This window comes from Sitophilus oryzae, unplaced genomic scaffold, assembly GCF_002938485.1.
Source record: "Sitophilus oryzae breed Bouriz unplaced genomic scaffold, Soryzae_2.0 scaffold_111_pilon_pilon, whole genome shotgun sequence".
Classification (NCBI taxonomy): domain Eukaryota; kingdom Metazoa; phylum Arthropoda; class Insecta; order Coleoptera; family Curculionidae; genus Sitophilus; species Sitophilus oryzae.
This window is the reverse complement of record NW_022145749.1, coordinates 5,471,195-5,493,054: the sequence shown is the minus strand read 5'-3', so window position 1 is coordinate 5,493,054 and position 21,860 is coordinate 5,471,195. Positions and strand designations below refer to the sequence as shown.

General features: G+C 31.6%; 1 protein-coding gene across 8 annotated transcripts in view; it reads left to right on the top strand.

Moving 5' to 3' along the window:
* LOC115884592 (zinc finger protein 131-like) overlaps positions 1-21,860 on the top strand; it is a 47,185-nt gene that overhangs the window by 5,221 nt on the left and 20,104 nt on the right. For 6 of the 8 annotated variants that reach the window (XM_030903255.1, XM_030903231.1, XM_030903240.1 and 3 more), the window contains 2 exons: positions 4,372-4,578; positions 15,277-15,486. In XM_030903255.1, the coding sequence (XP_030759115.1) occupies positions 4,372-4,578; positions 15,277-15,486 (417 nt within the window). The remainder of the gene's footprint in view (positions 1-4,371; positions 4,579-15,276; positions 15,487-21,860) is intronic. The other 2 variants (XM_030903280.1, XM_030903273.1) reach the window with 1 other exon arrangement.

Below are 21,860 nucleotides of genomic sequence, written 5' to 3'. Positions count from 1 at the left end.
CATATGCTGGATTTAGTTTATACCTGAACTGAACTTGGTTTATTTCTTCTCTCCATTTAAGTTACTGATATACAGGGTTGTTCACCATATACGACACGGAGTATTGTAGCTAAACGATTAGATTTTTACAAATTGTAAGTTTTGGATTCGTTGAAAGACTATTAAAGCTACAATTTAAAAATATTTTTATAAGATACAGAGTGTCCTAAATAAATAAAAAATATCAAAGTTGTATTTTTTTTAAATGGAACACCCTGTATATTATTACATTTTTAGTTTCTACGATTGAAATAAAGGTAAATTTGATTAAGCTTTATCACCCTTAAACCTTACCGTTTTTGAAATATTTTGAATTTTATGAAATTTCAGTAAAAATTTTAAGGCTTCATTTCTCCAAGGGTATCAAAGTTTTTAATACTAAATATTTACTGAAGTTTAATTATTGATCAGTTATTGTGTTGCAATAATAAAAATAATACTATCTCATACAGAGTGTCTAAAAATTCATTTTAAATAATTTCTAGCTTTAAACGGCAGTAACTAGTTTAATTTAAATGGAACACCCTGTATATTTTAGGAGAATCAGATGCACAATTTAATTGTCCATCAAATTGTATTATACCACTTTTACCTATTCCTTCAAGTTTTCGTAGAAAATGCATTTTTTTATAATTTAGACCTCATTTATCAATATACCTATGGAATATTGACATTTTAGATTGTTTTTAAAGCAATCAATGCACAGGTGCTAAAAACAATTATATTACCAGCCTATTTGTTTACAAAAATAAAACTATTTAAATCTTTATAAAAAAGTATACCATTAATTAAATATACCACCATTATTTCCGCCCAAATATTAATTAATTACATATTTAATTGTGTTAGATAATAAATTATTCTAAATAAATATGGATTTGGAATCAGAAATCAATATAATAAGTTATGAAAATTAACGGCTCTGTTGTTATAAATAAGCATCCGGCAAAAAATGCAATAAAATTTTTAAGGTGTTACTTTTTACCACACTGTCTAATACACATACAAAATTAAGTTTTTTAGTATTTGGAGCAATTATTATTAATCAAAGCAAACAGTTAATTAATGTAGTTTGAATACTGGAATCATATTAATTAGTCCTCTTACAAATATTTAAAAAAATATATTTTTTAATGAACTAATAATATAAATAACATAAATGAACTATATCGACAATATTAGTATCTGTATCCTTTAAACATTAGTTATATCTTTAAAAATAATCAAAAATGTCAATATTCCATGGGTATATTGATAATTGAGGTCTAAATTATAAGAAAATGCATTTTCTACGAAAACCTGAAGCCATAGGTAAAAAATGATATAATACAATTTGATAGACAATTAAATTGTGCAGCTGATTATCATAAAATATACAGGGTGTTCTATTTAAATTAAAGAAGTTATTGCCGTTTATAGCTAGTTATTATTTAAAATAAAGTTTTAGACACTCTGTATAAGGTAGCATCATTTTTATTATTGCAACACAAAATTTAGTAAATAGAAATACTTCAGTACAATATTTGGTTTTAAAAACTTAAATACGCCTGGAGAAATAAAGCATTAAAATTATTACTGTATTTTGGCAAAAACCTAAATATTTCAAAAACGGTAAGATTAAAATGCGGTAAACCTTAATCAAATTTACCTTTATTTTAATCATAAAAACTAAAAATGTAATAATATACAGGGTGTATCATTTAAAAAAATACAACTTTGATATTTTTTATTTATTTGGGCCACTCTGTATCTTGTAAAAATATAAAATATAAAAAACTTACAATTTGCAAAAATCTAAGAGTTTAGCCACAAATTAACTACAACAGATGCGAAAGAAAGCGACTGCATCGGAAACCGCTCGGCAAACCCGACACGCCTATTGAGTGGTGTAAATACACCAGTCGTTTAGTCCGGAAACCTATGCTGTGTCGTATTCGCTTGCTGGAATGACATAGTGCGTGGTTATATGTTTCTTTTTAAAAACGCGTGTAGGATTTTTGTTGAACTTTTGAACTGTTATTTCTAAGTTTTGGTAAGTTGTATATCTTATTTAAAATGGGATGTAAACGTGTTTATTTATAAGGAAAAGAAAAGATATTTATAGTATAAAAAATTAATTTATTTAACAAAATTTAATTAAAAATGTGACAAAATAGTTACCTTTCTATTGGTTCTATCGGACTTTTTTCGACTATATAAATCTTTATTTGTAAACTTTAATACATCAAATATTTTCAATCTAATAAATCATTTAATGATGTAAATAAGAGGAAATTTCTCACATGGGTGGATTAAACTTTATAGTTTTCATTATATCAAACAGCCTCTGAGAAATGTTTTCAACTCAAAATGCCCTTAATTATGTTTGACTACATCATTAAAAAGGGTCTTCAAATACATCAATGTGATATTTGTCTAAAATTTGCAAAAGAATCCGAATCTCTGGATAACTCGAAATTATTTACCCATTTAAAAGCCTTTGATCATGAAGGTGGAAAAATTTGTTCATTTTATTTACAGGCTGGAAAAATTATTTATATTAAATTTTGATGAGTTTTGCACTGAAGAAAACATTCAGAGGCTGTTTGATATAATAAAAACTATAGAATTTGACAACCCATGTGAGAAATTTCCTCTTATTTACATCATTAAATTATTTATTAGATTGAAAATATTTTATGCATTAAAGTTTACAATAAATAAAGATTTATATAGTCGAAAAAAGTCCGATAGAACCAATAGAAATGTAACTATTTTGTCACATCTTTAATTAAATTTTGTTAAATAAATTAATTTTTTATACTATAAATATCTTTTTTTTCCTAATCTCCTACGAGCTGATATAATATGACGAGCAATCTATTAAATTACTGTGAGATTATACAGAAAAGTCCACAGACTTCGAGACATAGGAAAATCAAGTCCATTTAGCGTGTGTCCAAATTTTGACAAAGTTTTCGAAAATGACAGTTTTGTTTAGACTGACGTTTAATTTCACCTGACTTCTCGGTGAATTATTTCTTTTTATGAGGGTACATAAAATCTAAAATTTACGGCCATGAAGAAATTCAAAACTTGGAGCAGTTAAGGCAGAAAATATTTAATGCCTTTGACACTGTCACCCCTGATATGTTATCCAATGTGAAGAGGGGATTTTATGATCGTTTGGGTTATTGTTTAATGCAAGAGGGAGGCACTTTTGAACAATTTTTGTATTTTTAAATTTCATTATCCTGTTTTTACCGTTTACCCATTACCTACCTTGACGAACATGGGAAAACAAAGGGTCCTTTTTCAGGACCACAAATATTTTGATTGAGAAAATTGGTAACTTTTTTTTGATTAAAAAACAAAAGTTGTTAATATAATACCAATTTAAAAGTGTTTTAGTAGTTTTAATACACACTATGATATAAAATTTATTATTATTATAATGTACATTATTAATACTATTGTTCATTCGAAATGGCATTAAGCCCCAATTGCAACAATGATTTAAATTTTTCTTAAAGATAAGTAGAGCTTAGAATGAGCTGTATTTATATTTACTTTAATATTTACCTTAAATGAGGGAATTTGACTGATACAATTATTGAATTTGAATTGTTTTTAATGATACTAACAATTTTAGTTCAATTTTTAATAAAATTTATTTAATATTAATAGAAATCCAAGAGATTTGAAACCTCTTTTAGCGATTTATAACATTCTCAAATGAATTACAGGTGCCCTTATTTTCTATGAAAATCACACAGCTTTTTTCATAGTCGCTGCAGTTGCTATAGCTATAAAAAAACTAATTTTTTAAGGTGTGAAAATTGCGACACACGCTAAATGGACTTGATTTTTCGTATGTCTCGAAGTCTGTGGACCTTTTTGTATGCCTCAATAACATATTGGTGCAGATTATTTTCACCCAAACAAATAATAACCCAAACTATACATTGATGCGGATTGTCTATGAACTCTTTCTGAAGGTCACAGAAACCTGAACGCGTAATTCGGTGTTCTTTCGCATCTGTTATAAGTAATTTGTGGTTTAGCTACAATACTCCGCGTCGTATGTGGTGAACAACTCTGTATATTAGAAACAATGGATAATATAGATAAAATAATAAAAGCCGCGGCGGACATTTACCTAATAAAAATTTTAAAACATAATGTTAACATATGTATTTTATAGAAAATAATAAAAATTGATCAATATCATTGTCACAATTTGTTTTATTGCGTTACAAAAACCTAGCGCTTCTAATGGAAAACCCTTTACGTTTGAGGAACCTTGATTTGTAGAGTTACAAGACTGTAATATTTAAATTATTATTTTATTAGGGGTAAGGAATCGAAGAAACATCGAAGGAAGATCTGTAGGTGTACCGTATGTGGCTACGAAACGACAACAAAACATTTTCGTCGGCATAAGGCGCTTCACTTGGCACGAGAAGAACGACAGTTGTTCCCTTGTGTGCATTGTGGCAAAGATTACTTAACAAAACACGGCTTAGAATATCACCTTGATAATAATCATATTGATTCCAGGTAAGTTTATTGTTGTGTAAAGCCCCATACTCACACTTCGCTCCTTCGTCCCTTCCTCGCATTACTTCGTCCCTTCGCTTCCTTCCTTCGTCCATTCGATGCTTGGAAAATAGTCGATTATGCAACAACACACCACAAAATATTTTTAATATAGCAGAGCTACATGTTTATTACGAAATATCTAGTAATCTCTAAAATTTTTATTATAAAACGGCAATTCTTTGTCGTGTCAAAAATAAAAATTGAATTTTAATAATATAATTTTTTTTAATAAATCCGAATATTTCAGTATCTTGTACAAGGTATATCAGTATGAATGTACAAGGCCAGTCAACAATAGAGTAAAGTTTATTATGTCATTTATATCGAAACTATAAAATATGACATACTAATTTAACGTTGATGTCAATCCCCATTTCTTCAGATATTTTTGTAAAGGTATCACACTATTTCTATTTTTTTATCTTTGTCGCTACGATTACATAAATATGGACATCTATTTCTTCACAAATATGAAGACAATATTGTCTTTTCCTTCCATTCTTAAGACTATTGTGTGTGATATCTATTTTTATATCGACTGGCGATTGCTAGATGTACAGGGTGTCCCATTTTGTGTGTTTTATGGGGTTTCTGGTTTATGAGTAGAGATATAAAGATGCCGTTTTTACATCATTGTTCTACTTATTATGAAACTAAATATGCTACACACAGATTTATCCTAGCCTCCTTAGTTCAAATTTATTTCTTATTTCTTTCTTTTATACTTTTTATTTTTTAATTAGTAGACATTTTTGCATTGTACGATAACCTTTGTATCTCGATAATTTTATAACTTATCAAAAAGGTGAAAAGGGTTAGTGATGGGCGGTGGGTAAGTACCCAATTTGTAGATAAATAAAATCTGAGTATATATGTATATACCTGTACATTTAGATGAACATCCTAATTTTATAAAAGGTATTTCCGACGACCGCATAGTAAATACCCGGTATAATACCGGGAACAGAAATATACCAATATATATTAGGAATATTGTAGATATATACCTGATATTACTTGTATATTTCTGGTATTATACCGGATATTTACTATGCGGTCATTGGAAATACCTTTTATAAAATTAGACTGTTCATCTAAATGTACAGGTATATACCGGATACCCTAATTTTGTTTTTTCTACCTATTGAGTACTTACCCACCATGCAGTGACGAAACTAGTTCTTCGTTGATGAAGCTGTATGTTTCGAAAAATGACTCAAACTTATGTTCTTTTTTTTAAACAGGACAATCTATATATTATTTTTTATTTTATTTGCCTTGTTATGAGCTTTCTAAAATTATAATATCTATACTCTAGGTATACTTATTTATTTAGGTACTGCTAAACGGCTCTTATTTTAGAGTTATATTATAACTATACATAAAAATTAGCGTGGAATAGCCAATAACCCACATTTTACGTCGAATAAATTAGTTGATTGTTTTGATTACCTAATTTAAACCGGCCGACTATGTAATAAAGTTAAATAATGCATTTTTACCCCGTTTATGAAAATATGTAAGTATTTTAGAAAGCCCGTAACAAGGAAAATAAAATAATATACAAAATATCGCAAAATATCGACATATTCTGCCGAAGAACTAGTTACGTCACTGCATTCTACGTGAAAAACTGTACGGGACACCGTTTTCACCTTATCGATAAGTTATAAGATAATCGAGATACAAAGGGAATCGAAAAATGCAATAATTTGAGATTCGCCCTGTATATTAGAAAGCAACAGAGCTAGGACATATCTGTATGTAGCATCTTTAGTTTCATAAAAAAGTAACATCGTAATGTGAAAACCGCATCTTTGTAGCTCGACTTATAAACGAGAATCCCTGCAAAACACACGAAAATGGGACACCCTGTACAGACGTACTGCCAAATCAAGAAATCAACTACGAATGAAATCCAAGATCGATTTATATATTTTAATATTTTTTGTGTTCGTGATAATTCCTTTGCTACTTCCTCCAAAAACCGACAGACGGGGAAGGAGCGTTTCGAGGAAGTAAACGGACGAAGGAGCGTTTTGACGAAGGAACGAAGGAACACACAGTCGCATAAATCGACAATTTCCCATAGTAAATATATGATTTTTGGACGAAGGGACGCGAGGAAGGAACGAAGTGAAGTAGCGAAGTGTGAGTATGGGGCTTAAGAATTATAGATATTGTAGATCGTATATCATATATTTCATATCAGTTAAACTTTTAGTTACATAATCGAGGCCGCGATGATTAAATTTATTGTTGGCAACCATGGACATATTCGGCGCCGTGCTGACTAACTGGAATTCATATTTCGCACTGAATCCCAGGTGGTAGCTCTGCTGTAAAAAATGTCAAGTTGCCGCATTTATCTATTTACTTCCTGACATTGTCATTCGTTTTGACCCTCCAGTTTTGTATTACGAGTTTTTGGTTTAAATAAATAGTGTTGTGATACTTTAAGCTTGGAAAATGTTTACTAGCAGACCTTGCAGTCGAACATTGTTCTTTTTAGAACCTCTTTTAGTGCGAAGTGTACAAGATAGCTTAATAGCCGTAAAAAACTCATCGCAACTTTATTAGAATATTTTGAACGGGAAATATTTTGATTAAAAGAAAATATATAAAAGTGGGCAACGCTGTACCGGTCAAGCTTAATCACGTGACTAAATGTTTATTTGGTATGAACTGTATACATATAGTCTGTCCAATGAGAATATCCTTGATAGTGATAAAGGTGTCTGTTATTTTAATTCTAAATAGAAATAATTATATTAAATTCAAAATTTCAGTAAGGAGGAAATTATTTCTCTAAAATATTATAGGGATAATATGAAAAAGCAATAATTGACCAAGAAACAACTTCAATAAACTTCCTACATTTATCAATATAATGTATGTACAAATACCAAATGTTTTAATATACCTACACAGGAATTAGAGTAATAAAGCAACATAAATAAAACAATATTTTATTTATAATTACAAGTTACAATTTTAAAATTAAGGAATTAGAAGACTTGAGCCGGCCTTACACCAAGACAACAATTGGCAACATGTAGCATGCGACGTTGTCGTATACATGTTGCCATCTGTTGCCATTGACGCATGCGACCTTGCTGTAATATTTTTAAAACTTTAAGCGAAAAATATGGAAGCGATATTGGAAATTTAAAGAAAAAAATCAAGAACCTTCGCACACAGTTTCATCGTAAACATAAGGCGCTCACAAAAACTACAAGACTTGTATCGCACTTAGTGGACAGTCTGCTAAGAAAAAGAGCAAATGGTGTTAATACGATGATGTTTATATTTTTTATATCGTCCGCTACTATAACATATCGTCGGCTTTATGACGAAAAGGCGTTTCTCGATTTTTGGCGATTTTGAGATATCAACGTCATGACATGCCCAATGTTGTACTTTTTTCATTTTATATTCGTTTAAAAATTTGCCCCATCTCAGATACTACAATTCTTCGTTATGACGACGAGACGTATGTTGAGATAGGGCTCTTTGTTATATCGATTGTTATACCAATTGTTATACTACAAGAAAGATGGAATTTGAGATAGGTCCTTTTGTTTTAAGTTATGAAAATGCCTGCGAGAGAAAATCACATCATTCTACCTAATTATTTTCTGATGGTTGCTTGGGACAAAATAAAACTTCTATCATGGCAGCAGCTCTCTTTTACAGTGTGATTTTGAGTCTGTTTTTTTGCCAAAAACCATTGTTAGAATGAGCTAGACTCTGCACATAGCTGTATCGGGTATGCAAAAGATTGTCCGAGAATAAATGGCCGAAGAAAAATTGATCGAAAGCAAAACAACGAAACGAAAATTGCCCTGATGGAAAATTTCCCAAAATCATAATTTCCCTAAGAACATTTTAGCGTCCAACAGCTTGTCCGAAAAATACAATAATTTTCATTTCATTATCATTGTCAGGCCATTGGCATTGTTATACCTGCCAATTTTTAGAAAATTTTATTTATTGTGCCTATCATCATCCAGCATAAAAACGTAGAATGGAAGTCAAATTTGTTATCATTGAACAGGAAAAACAGAAACTGTTACTCCACAGTTATTTGTATCAAAAAGGCACGAATGAAGAAACATGTTTTGTTTTTGTTTAGTTTGGTTTTTATTAAATGGACCGTGAGTTTAAATGCCTTGTATTAATGCTTCAATTAACTAAATAATTACTAAAAATATATTAGTTAAAAAATATATTTTTGTATGAAAAACAATATTATTAAAATAAGCTAGATAAGAGTATTTTAATTGATTATTATTGTCTTTGCTTCTGGAATGAAAATTGTCTTTGTTTTCAGTTGATCTAATCCAACGTGAATAAAAGTACTTAAAAATATTTGTTTCTGATTTTTTGGTGATCTTCAGATTTATTGTATGTATGTATTGTATTTTCTTGTATGTAATTCCATAATGTGAATATTGTATTATTTTTTTTCCTTATTGAGAACACTTTACCATCATTTTTAAATTTATTTTACATGGGCGTATGTATACTATTCTTCCGGATTAAATTTATTATTATTATAACAAAAAGGCCTATCTCTATTAAACAACTAAAAATAAATTATTTATTAGAATTTACGGTTAATTTATCTTCAGAACGTTTCCTCAATGTCTCCGTTTAAGTGTTAATACAAAAACACTATTAAAAAATTAAAGACTTTACATTTATTGGGCAAATAAAGTAAGTGATTTTTTTTAAACTGCTCTCCTGAAAAGTAGCAAAAATCGAGATACGCCTTTTCGTCATAAAGCCGACGATATGGTGTGGAAGTTACTCGTCCTGGAAGTGGTTCTGGAGTAGGAATTGAAAGTTTATTTTCGTATAGTAAGGACGAAAAAGGAGTCGCGTTGAGAACGCCTCCGTCAGATATTTGACCTTGACATCCTACATGCGCGTATATAAACTGATAGTTTGCATCAGCGAGAGCCATTAGTACTATACTAAACTTTCCTTTGTAGTTGTAAAATGAACTTCCTGAATTTGCTGGGCATTGCATCAAAACATGTTTGCCATCTAAAGGTCCCAGACAATGTGGAAAATGCCACAAACTTCTGGTACAATTATAGATATGGTTGAATCAGATACCTTAAACAGGTACATTAATGACCTATACCAATCGCCACTTGCCAAAAACCTTAAAGTTATCAATAATCTCACTGATGCAGGGATACTGTTGCGATAGTTCGTGTCTTGTTTTGATATATGAGGATTTAATTTAGTTATAGTGAAAATCAGTTAAACACATTCTTGAAAAGGGCTCCGTCATCTGCGTTCAACTGAGACCAAAAACTTTTGACTTTTCCACTAATTATAATTCAAAATTTGCGAGGAATGTTTGCGAGGAATTTGATTACCATCTGTCAAGAAAAATGTTGGTTAGAAATTAAAAGTTTATTGTTTATATATATATATATAATATATAAAACCAGGTTCATAGCGTCCTACGCCTTCCGGTACCCAGTTGCCAGCCTTTCCTATTCTCCCAATCCCCTGGATGGAGGTTTCTCTCCGACATAGCTTTATGTATTCCTCCGATCCATGTTGCTTTCGGCCTTCCCTTTTTTCTCCTTTCTGATGGTATCCATTTCAGAACTTTCTTCGGTATTCTTTATGTATTTCTCCGATCCATGTTGCTTTCGGCCTTCCCTTTTTTCTCCTTTCTGATGGTATCCATTTCAGAACTTTCTTCGGTATTCGGTCCTCACTCATTCTTTCTACATGCCCATACCATACCAGCTGTCTTTTCTCTATTTCATTTATTATGGTTTGCTGGACATGCATAATTTCCCTTATCTTTATATTCGCTACTCTTTCCATTCTTGATATTCCCGCAGATCTTCGCCAGAAGTCCATCTCGAGTGCTAATAGTCTTTGTTCCATTCTACTAGTAAGCTGCCATGTTTCACATCCATATAAAACTATACTTTTAAAGATGGAATTATAAATAGTGTATTTTTTCTCATATGAGATGTGTTTGGACCATAATACTGAGTTTAGGCACCCGATGACTTTTTTGCCTTTCAGTATTCTTTCCTCGATCTCGTTCTCTGTTCGCCCGGTATAATCTATCTGAGTTCCAAGGTAGGTGTATTTACTGCATGAGCCTATCTCTATATTTCCATCCATATGTAAAGTTTCTGCTGCTTGGCCTATACATAAGTACTTAGTCTTCGACGTATTTACCGACAACCCCCACTTTTCATACTCGCTTAAAAGTCTTGTTGTCATAAATTGTAGGTTTTCCTTATCTTGAGCCACTACCACTTGATCATCTGCAAAATGAAGGTTGTATAGAGTTGTTTCGTCGTTAAGTGGTATTCCCATTGCTCTGCACGATCTTCTCCATTTTTCTAGGGTTTCATTCAGATAGATCTTAAATAACATCGGGGATAGGCAGCAATTTTGTCGTAGGCCCTTAGTTACAGGAAAACCTACAGATAGCGCCGTACCAAGTTTTATTGTTGATGTTGCCTCATTATATAGCTGTTTAACTGCTTCTATCGCTGTGTTATTTATAGAGGATTTTTCGAGGACTTTCCAGAGCTTTTGGATCGGAACGGTGTCATACGCTTTTGTGAGGTCAACAAAGAGCAGATGTACATCTCTATTGGTTGCCACTTTTTTTCATTTATATGGACCAGAGTGAATATATGGTCCATACACGATCGTCCCGTACGGAACCCTGCCTGTTCTTCTACCTCCATACGGTGCATACTCACACGTACATAAAGTATATTGTTTTATAATCTAAATAGAATGCTTTCTCTGTGAATACAATAGACTACCGCAAGCTGTTGCTAGGATATTTTATTAATTTTAATTGTGATTTTTAGACATTGTGAATGATCGTAAACTAAAAAGTATAAAGTGTAATTGAAACCACTAATTTATTCCACTAATTGCGAGATTCTGAATGAAGCTTAAGTTCATACGCCTCTGCGTCCATGAGGGTGCATCCACATCATCCTAGAAAAAGCGGAACGCCGTATCGGTGTAATGTCCTTGAATCGAGTTCCAGCAATTCTATTGGCTGAAATTTTTGACAGATGAATTTTCGAAAAATGTCAATCAATAGAATTGCTGGAAATCGATTCAAGGTCGTTACGCCGATACGCTGTTCCGCTTTTTCTAGGATAATGTGGATGCACCCTGACTGGTCTCGTTCCGTCACTCCAATAAGATTTAATTATTTGTCATTTTTGAAATAAACCTAAAAAGAACGACAGACGAAATGGTAAGACCAAGGTTTGGTTTGGTTTTAATTATTTAAAAATTATTGATTTTAATTTACGTTGGTTAAACAGGTTGTAACTTTGGACCAATAACAGTAGTTGGCGCGAATACGTCAGCTAGTGGAACATTTGAAATAAATATTAACAAAAAAAAATAAATTAAAATAAATGTTTAGCAACAAATTAATTAATTATTAATAATAAAAAATGTTTAATAATAATATCAATTACACCAAGTTAAGTTGTTCTTCTATAAAGTATTTATTTATTTTTCTCTAATTTTGCTGACATTTAACATTTTTAAGTAGTATTTGTATTCGAAAAAAAAAATAGTTTTATCTTTTTACCATGTTAAAATATCGTAACCTAGTCGAAATAATTTATTATACATATACAGGGTGTCCCAGGCTTAGCGTGCATTAGAAGTTTCTAGAGAACCACGATATCTAGATCGGAGATTTTTTGCACATCATTGTTTTACGACGAGATCTATCGATTAAAAATATTTTCAATATGACGGCACTTCTGGAAATACCGGAAATTGACAGCAACTTTCTTATTTTAACTGGGTGCCCCCATTTTTTATTACATACTTAAATTTTCTGCAAAATTCTATGAATATTGATGTTAAACACTCTATATCTAACATTAACCGTTTCTGAGAAAATTTTTGGACAAAAAAAACTACCTGTCAAAAAAATTTGTATAGCCTAAAAGTCAAATTTAGTGATTACCACAGCCACTGTGGCATAAAGAGAAGACATCATGTGGCTGTCTGTTTCAAAAATTAAATTGTTCAATTGTCATAATATAATGGTGGTAGCTGTCATGGAATTGAGCGATTAAAAAATTATCATAAATCATTTTTTTTTTCAAATGGAAACCCACATTTTTTATTTCCCTAACGAAAAGGTTTTTTAATTCTTTACTTTTAACTATACATCTTCCTATACCTAAAATAAATCGTTTTTAAGTTATTTAAAATTTAATTTGATTTTATCTAGCTTCCTTTGACATTAAGTGTCAAACGGTCAGACAATTTATGTCCATCGGTCAGAAAACGAATTATTTGAATTTCCCATATTATAAATACTGCCTGCCCCTTAAGAGTTTAAAAAGTGTATTTATCAAAATATATCTTGTATTTTCGTTCTTTAGTGATATCTAATGGTGCGTTTAGACTTGAGCACGCACGCACTGATCCTCCGCGAATGCTCAAGTGTAATCGGCTGTGCGCGCACGCTCACTCTGAATCTGTCAGTGCGCGAGCAGCCGCGAACGTGAGCCGTCTTGTGTCGGTTTTTGGCATATACGTATTATTTACAAATATACTCAGGGTTCCCTATTTAACCCCGTGTGCAATTTCTGTGCCGTAAGAAAAAGACAACATAACCCAGCTCCATATTAAAACTGCATAAGTCTATTTCACCTGGATATGGATTGAACTGCGATTGCGCCAAACTCCGATTGATTGTTGTTTTAGTTCTGTTTGGATTACTTTTATTTGTGCGCGTAAAAGAGTGATTTTGTTTAGTTTATTGTTTCCAACTATTTTTTTATATTTTTCCAACTCCATGATAATGTGTTATAAATAATAAAAATATAAATCAAATTGAAGGTTAGGGGAAATGTCAGTCAACCACTTCCCTTTAAAAACATCGACCAATGAAAACTTCTTCAGGTGAGGCATGCTCAGTTAAATGAATATCCGGGTGAAATAGACTTATGCAGAATTCCATATTGTTCTTTCACTGTTTGGGCTTCACTTTTTGGAGATTAGGCTGAGTATATTTGTAAAAAGTAATACGTATATGGTTTTTGGTCCGTGCTCAAAGGGATTTTATGTATGCGCGAACGCTCAATTTGGACCGGCAATTTGTTTTGTCTGCGTTCGTGCGTGCGTGTGTGATTTTTTTTCGTTTTCTTTATTAAAATTATGGAGTGGATCAATGAATCTTCGTTATTATTAATTGAAAAATATGAAAAGTTGCCTATATTATGGGATTTTAAACATTCTTTGTATTATTAAAAATCAAAAAAATATAACGCATGGCAAAACCTTGTAAATAAAATTAATATTGAATATGTCGATATTAATGAAATTGCTATTCTAAAATTTGTATCTTTTGTTCGTAATTTTTGGTGTTATTAAATTTTGTAAATATTCAAAGTCGGGTCTGGTCATTCTTGTAAAGTTTTTGAACTGATCATAGCCCTCCTCAGACACTAAGTTGTTGCAGTAAATTATATCGATTTCTAAAAATTTGGGTTTGCCACCAGCGACGATGTTTTCGATTTTTCTTCTTTTTAATAATTAAGCTGTGCATAACAATGACTTCAGCCTCGACTATTTCTTGGTCGTCCATTATTTTCGCCAACACAACTCTGCTGTGCGCGCACATATGGATCACTTCATTCGTCGAAAAATAAGTTTTTAATTTGAACGGAGCCGAGAGCGCGAACGAATGCCGTGCACGCACGTTCAGCTCGTGCGTGCTCAAGCCTGAACGCATCATAATAGTTGATATTATCAATAATATTCCATATGATCGAAAAAAAAAACAGCCCAAAGTTGACTCGGAAATGATGCTGTTTTTTAAACAAAGCGTCATAATATGACATGGCCAGAAATATAGTTTTACATCACTTGACGTTTAAAGTCAGGCTGCTGGTTAAAATCAAGAAAAATATACGCTTTAAAACTAAATCTTAAATAACTTAAAAAGATTTATTTTAGGTATAGGAACATGTATAGTCAAAAAGTAACGAATTGAATGCCTTTTTACTAGTGAAATAAAAAAAAGTGGTTGTTCATTTGAAAAAAATGATTTATGATAATTTTTTAATTGCTCAATTCTATGACAGCTGTGGCCAATATTATATAACTTTCCAACAATTTATTTTTTGAAATAAATAGCTACATGTTTTCTCTGTATGGCACAGTGGCTGTGGTAATCACTAAATTTGACGTTTAGGCTATATACATATTTTTGACAGGCCGTGCCGTTTTTTTCGTTCAAAAATTTTAATATTTTTTTTTCTCAAAAACGGTTAATGTTATATATAGAGTGTTTTTATCAAAATTCATAAAATTTTACAGAGAATTTAAGTTGTAATAAAAAATGGGGGCACCCATTTAAAATAAGAAAGTTGCTGTCCACTTCCGGTATTTCCGGAAGTGCCGCCATTTTGAAAATGTGTTTAATCGATAGATCTCGTTATGAAATTATGATGTGCAAAAAATCTCCGAGCTAGATGTTGTAGTTCTCTAGAAACTTCTAATGCACGCTCAGCCTGGGATACTCTGTGTATCACCCAGCAAAAACAATACTGAACATTATAGGCTGTTATAGAAGACTGCAATATTTAAAAATTATTTTATTAGAGCGAAGGAACTGAAGAACTCGCAGAAAAAGTTATATAGCTGTTCCACATGTAGCTTCCAATCAAGTAATATGTCAAGACTTAAAGAACATGAGCAAGTTCACTTGGCACCGGAAGAACGACGGATGATTACTTGTGTGCACTGTGACTACAAATGTATGTCAAGAAGCAGCATAATATACCACTATAATCATAAACATATTGATTCCAGGTAAATTGAATGATTGAAACCAATCGATTTGACAGTTGTAGTTATTTGTTATATATGTTTTTATTGTTTTTGATATATATTCAGATTCAAGTATTTTCTATTTCCATATTTCAATATCTCTCTAAATTTGAATATATGTACTATTTTAGCCCAATATTTTCCCTGGAATTTCTGTTTTATAATGTCTAGTATGTCACTGATTTGCAGTGGACATCAACTATTACAAATAATTATAAATTTAATTTGTTTATAAATTAGTTTTCTGAATATTATTGTTACATGAATTTTTCCTATATACAGGGTGTCCCAGAAATAAGTGCAAGTATTTTAAGGGCTGGTAGATCTCGATAAAAAAGAACATATTTTCTCTTTATCGTTTTTCAAATAATTCCAAAATAACGGAGTTATTTTTAGTAGTGGGAACTGTCGAATGAATACTATCGAAACATTCGATAGTTGCAATTCATTCGAATTATTCGATAGCTAGTAAAAAAACATTCGTTGAAAACTATTCGAATAAAAATTATCGAATAGATGCGTCATCTGCCTTGAAATATTGTATTCTAGTAATTCGGCAGCAAAAACCATTCATTTATAAAATTCATTCATTTATCAAATTCATTTATTCGTCAGGATCGATTATAATAAAATATTAACTGGATTTTAGTTGTCGCCCGGCGACGTAGGTTTCTTTCTTTCGGGTTCACCCGACAGCGGTCGGTGGCAATGCTATGAAAGAAGCCGGCATCTTTGATTTTTTGCGGAGTCATATAAAGATAAGGACATATTAGTTTTTTTATTGAGGTGGTAGTATTTACACAGAAAATACATTATGAAGGGCGCTGTTGCCATATATTGGTATTAGTTGATATTAGCAAAGAATATTATTGTTTGGCTTTAGTTAGTTAGCGATAGTATGTATAAATATTTTGCATTTTTTTTATTAATATTCTGTTGTTAGGTTAGGTTATGTTAGATAATAAAATATTTTGGATGTAGGAAAATAATTTTTAATGTTTTTAAGCAAAGACTGGTTTAATAAAAATAATAATAACAGTAATAATTTGTTATACCTCTAACAACAAAATTTAAAATAATTTAATATAAACATTTTTTTACGTAGTAGCAAAATATAAACAACAAATTAGATGTCAAAATTATTTATATTAGATCCTATTTAAAAATAATTGGTCTTTAAATTTTTTGTGGCAACGTTGGTTTATTAAATAATAATCATTACAGAACTAATTTGTTATATTAACAACAAACTTTAAAATCATGAATATAAACATTTATTAATTTTCTAAGCATGCAGTGTAATGGAAGGAAAATATATAAATAAAAATTAGAAATCAAAATTATTTATATTAGGTACTTTATATTACTATTTAAAAATAATATTTACTTTTACTGGCATTTACTTTAAAAAATAAATGAAATATTTCTTCGCAAAAAACTACATGTAAGAGAATTAGCATAAACAAAAAACAAACATTGTTAACTTTTTTTTTAAATTGGCACGTGTAAAACTTCCAATTTAATTTTCTCACCCCATAGTTTGAGTTCGAGAACCATTTACTTAACCACATTACTTAAATATGTTATTAAGTTCAACTAATTCGTATTATTAAAACATCTATACAAATATGTATTTTTAAAATTAATTCTAAGTTCATCTCATCTCTGTTAAAAATTGCTACTTCTCAAAATTTCCCATTAAAAAATAGACCATATATACCATATAAAATAAAATAATTGAAAGATCGGGCTACGGAAAATCACACAAATTTTCGGAAAAATTTTGACACCTGCACACGCACACAATCGTCAATTAAAAAAAACTACTATTTTAGTATTTTAAATATTTTAATAAACGCAAAAATAGCACAGTATTTATAAGGTGAAGTTATAAAAATTTGTAAGAACTAATAATGCACTGACGCACACAAAAATCAAACGAATACTATTTCATTTATCAAAAGCATTCGATAGTCGTGGCTCAACGATAACCATTTAGTCGCACGGCGAGGTTGTCACATATGCTTTAGTATACAAATGAATGAATGATTTTATTCGAATAAAACAATTCGATAGTTGAAATCATTCATTCAGTAACCATTCGATACTCTAATTCATTCGATAGTTCCCATCGCTAGTTATTTTACTTTGAAAATTTCCAAAAAAAAGTTTTTTTGCTAAAATAATCTTTTCTGGATTTTCTTTCTTGTAAATTTAATCTAATACCTATGTTGCCATATTATCAAGAAATCATGTTTTTTAACTAAAAACTAAAAAACTCCCAATTTTTTTTTCGCAAAAAAAGCCTCATAGGCGTGTTTCTGTGGTTGAAATGTATATACTACCAGTTAAAATACTTGAACTTATTTCTGGGACACCCTGTATTAATATGTAGTTGTTCTGCAGATGAATTCAACAAATCATACGGGGTTATTAAAATCGATCCAGCGGTTCCTAGTTATAAGTGGTGTAACTAACCCGACTTTGTTTTCTTTATTTATACGGGGTCCGGGAATAGTACGTCGCGCGTCGTAGCTCCTAGGATAAAAAACTTGAGAATTTTGTTTAAGTGCAAACTGAAAGTATGTACGAGGATGCATTTCAGGAAAATATTTTAACTTCTATAGAATGGCTCAAAAAAGTATGAGTGGATCGGGATGTTTTTTTTAATGGAACACACTGTATGTTATTGCATTTTTGGCTTCTTTTCAGATCACTTTACATACCTCTAGGATATGAGTAAATATATTTTGACAGTTTCAGAGATATTCTTGCGAGTGCCTAGTTTACCTTAATTTTTCACAGAAAATGTCCTCCGTATGGAAAATATCGCATAGCACTTTTTACAACGATAACAAAACAATTATGCTGGAAGTACACACTCGCCGAGGGGACCCGAGGCGCCACAAAAAATGCGAGATCCAGCAAGGCGCCCCGAGACATTGCACAAAAACACACCAATAAAATTTTGCAGTACATATATACCTAAATACATTCTCAACAATAATTTTGTAAAAATCAAAACAATCAGGCGCTCAACGAGATAAATTTAATAACACTTTTTGGAAAATTTGGGCGAAAATTTTTCTTAAATCTAATTTAAAACTGACCTGAAAGTCGAGAAAATAAAAAAAAACAGTGAGATCCACAAAATCAAATTATCCGCCTGTGATTATTTTTGTTTTCATTCTATTTTTGGTATTTTATAGAAGCACACTCATCTACGCTTTGTTTTTTGGCTGTTACGTCACAGATTATCATTCTATTGTCCGAGTTTGTCATGAAAAAAATCATGAAAACCAATATAACGTCGAAAATGATGACGTAACTACCAAGGATCGAAACAAACTGTGTTTTCCACTTATGTTGCCGAGGTGAGGTGTATTAAAATAAAAAAAAAACATAATGCTGCATAAAAACGTAAAATATTTGCTATTTTACCTAATAATATTAAAACATTATTTTACATTATAAAAAATAAATCTTTATTTTTAACTGAGGATAAAAGAGATTAATCAATAATTTTGTAATTAGAGTAATAATTCTTATGATAATGATGGCAAAAAAGCGAAAACAGTGTCTAGAAAGTCTGTATCATAATATCTTTCATGTACATTATAATTTTCTTTTTTTAAAAGACGCAATAACGACACGTTTATATCAATAACGACATGTTTTTGATCGCTTCTCAATTATTAAAATAAATGTAGATACTTATAGAAACTAACAAATGTTTATATTAGGCTGGCAGTCATATATTTGAATTTGAAGACTTCTCATCAAACTGAATGAAAACATCGTGCATAGCTTTTAATAGACGTGTTTTTCTTTCTTAAACGGCCCAGAAAGTGACCATTAAATAATCTTTTTTTTCTACAGTTTTCTTAACAGATTTTTCGGTACTTTGACTAAAATCGTTTATCCACTGTATTAATTTATATTTTAATAATTAAAATAACAAAACTAGGCGTCAACTCAAAGGCTGTTGAGAAGATGAACTAAGGAGTGCCGATCTGCCGAGAGCACCGTATATATTTTTGCAGGGCCTCCTACTTAACGCTTTCGCCATAGAGAAATATAAAATCTATTTGTGTCTCTCTTTTATTTAGTTTCTCTATAGCTCTCGTCTCCTTTGACTCGTGCTGGAGACCGCCTCTAGACCGAGCGCTCCCAAGACGAGGCGAGAGGCTCCGAGGCAAGACGAGAGCCCCAAGTACACGCTCGCCTTGGGTCCCCTCGGCGAGTGTGTATTTGGTATAAAACGTTCAGAGTGCGAGGCGAGAGGATCCGAGACGACGCGAGAGCCCCAAATACATACCAGCCTCGTCTCGGCCTCGGGTTACCTCCGCCGAGTGTGTACTTGCACCATTATACCTAACCACAAAAAAACAAAGCGAATTTACGCCAGATGTCTTTATTTCGATATGATTACCTTCGCTTTATGAATGTAGATCTGTCCAACGGTTCATGCCAGTGGCAGTTGTGCCTGTCACTTTAATTTACAAATAAATTGTATTTTCTGTCATTTTTTGAATGTCATCTGCCGAAATCTTCCCTGACTCTTGGAATAGACTTTAGCTCATGCTAAATGTATATGCAACGGGTAAGTTGGTTTGGAAATATCAAACAAAACGAAGGTGTGAAGTAACTAATGAAATACTCAAAGATTTCAGCATTTCTGATGTCATTTGGAACGAATGCAGTAGAAATCTGAGTACTGCTCGCAAGGGTATACTTAACACTTTTTCGACTGCCTTTAATTTTCCCTTTAAAGTAAAGTCTGGCCGTCTGTCTACCGAGCCAGGGAAGAATATCGTCAGACGACATCCAACTATGACAGAAAATACAATTTACCTGCCAATTAAAATGACAGACAGCTCTCACTGTCATGTATTATGTAGATCTATCGCACAAAACATCCCCCTTTAGAATTTTGACTTATATGTCATGAAATGAAAGTAAAAGAAGCGCGCCCTTGAATTTGTTCGCGCACCAAATTCATGAAATATCGATCCCTATATTTGTTTTTTTTTAATATTACACAAACATTTTTTTAATTGTAACGAAATAGGTATATTAAAATTACATTATGTATTATATACCGGGAGCATCCTCTATAACTTTTTTATTTTTTCAGATAAAACAACGAAATTTGGTATGTTAGTATATGACATAAATTACGATTGATTGACATATTCAATAACTGTTTTCGCTCACTTTCGGTTTCAACTGTTGACAGATATGTCATTCGATTCAGAGTGTAATTTTTTATTGAATAAAGTAAAAATATACCCAGGGTACCATTTAAAAATCAAAACTTATAGTCAATTCCGGCGAAACAGGAAGTGACCGAAAACAATTGAATACCTCAATCAATCCTAATTTATGTCATATACTAACATAACAAATCTCGTGTTATAGGGGTAAGCCACTTTTGAGACGCACCCGGTATAACATATAATTTAATTTTAATATACTTATTTTGTCACGAAAAAAAAATGTTTATATCAATACCCGATCGAGCGGTTATAAGAATAAAACAATTATTGATGTTATTATAAATTATGTATTTTACATACCTATAAACTGAAAGAAAACGTACAAAACAATTCGAATCTTTCCGGGGATTTGGAAAACGAAAAAAACTGCCATTTTTTGTCTCAATTAGGAACGCTACAGTTCTTTGCAGTTTTACGTTCCCGGTTGAAAAAAGCCATTGCAGTTAAATATGAATAATTTAAATAAAATGTACTTGATAAAATAAGTACAAATACACCAGTAATTATTGAGGAAATTGTCAAAATCCCACACACCGAAGAATCACAAAACACAACGAAATAAAAATATTGACATATTTAAAAAACAAATGAACATTTGTTAATTTTTTAATGACTAGCAGCGCCTCTAGTGTTTGTTCGCACAGTATAGCTTTTACTTCCAGCCTTGTTTATATATTCTTATGCCGGTTCCACATTCTCGCTGTTGCTCGGCGAGAAAGCCCGAGAACGAGTGTGTAGATGGGACCGCTCGCTATACCTCGCTTTATCTTTCCCGACATCGCCGGTGCTCCGTCGAAAGTCGGTTTTTTGGGCCCGAGTCAAAGGTCCTCGCGGGAATAGCGAGGATGAGCGAGCACAATAGTGTACGTTCTCGGGTTCTCGCATTAATACGCATATTACCGCGAGATTTCGGTGGGTTCAGAGGTTGTGTTGTGTTGTGATATAAACAAAATGGATTGGAATAATGAAAAAGAATTAAATTACAGCAACAGTAGCAGCAACTTCTGCGTCGGCCATCTTCTCGCGTTTTCGCACGGATGATGAATTTCCCGGGAGTTCACAACTGCAACTAAAGCA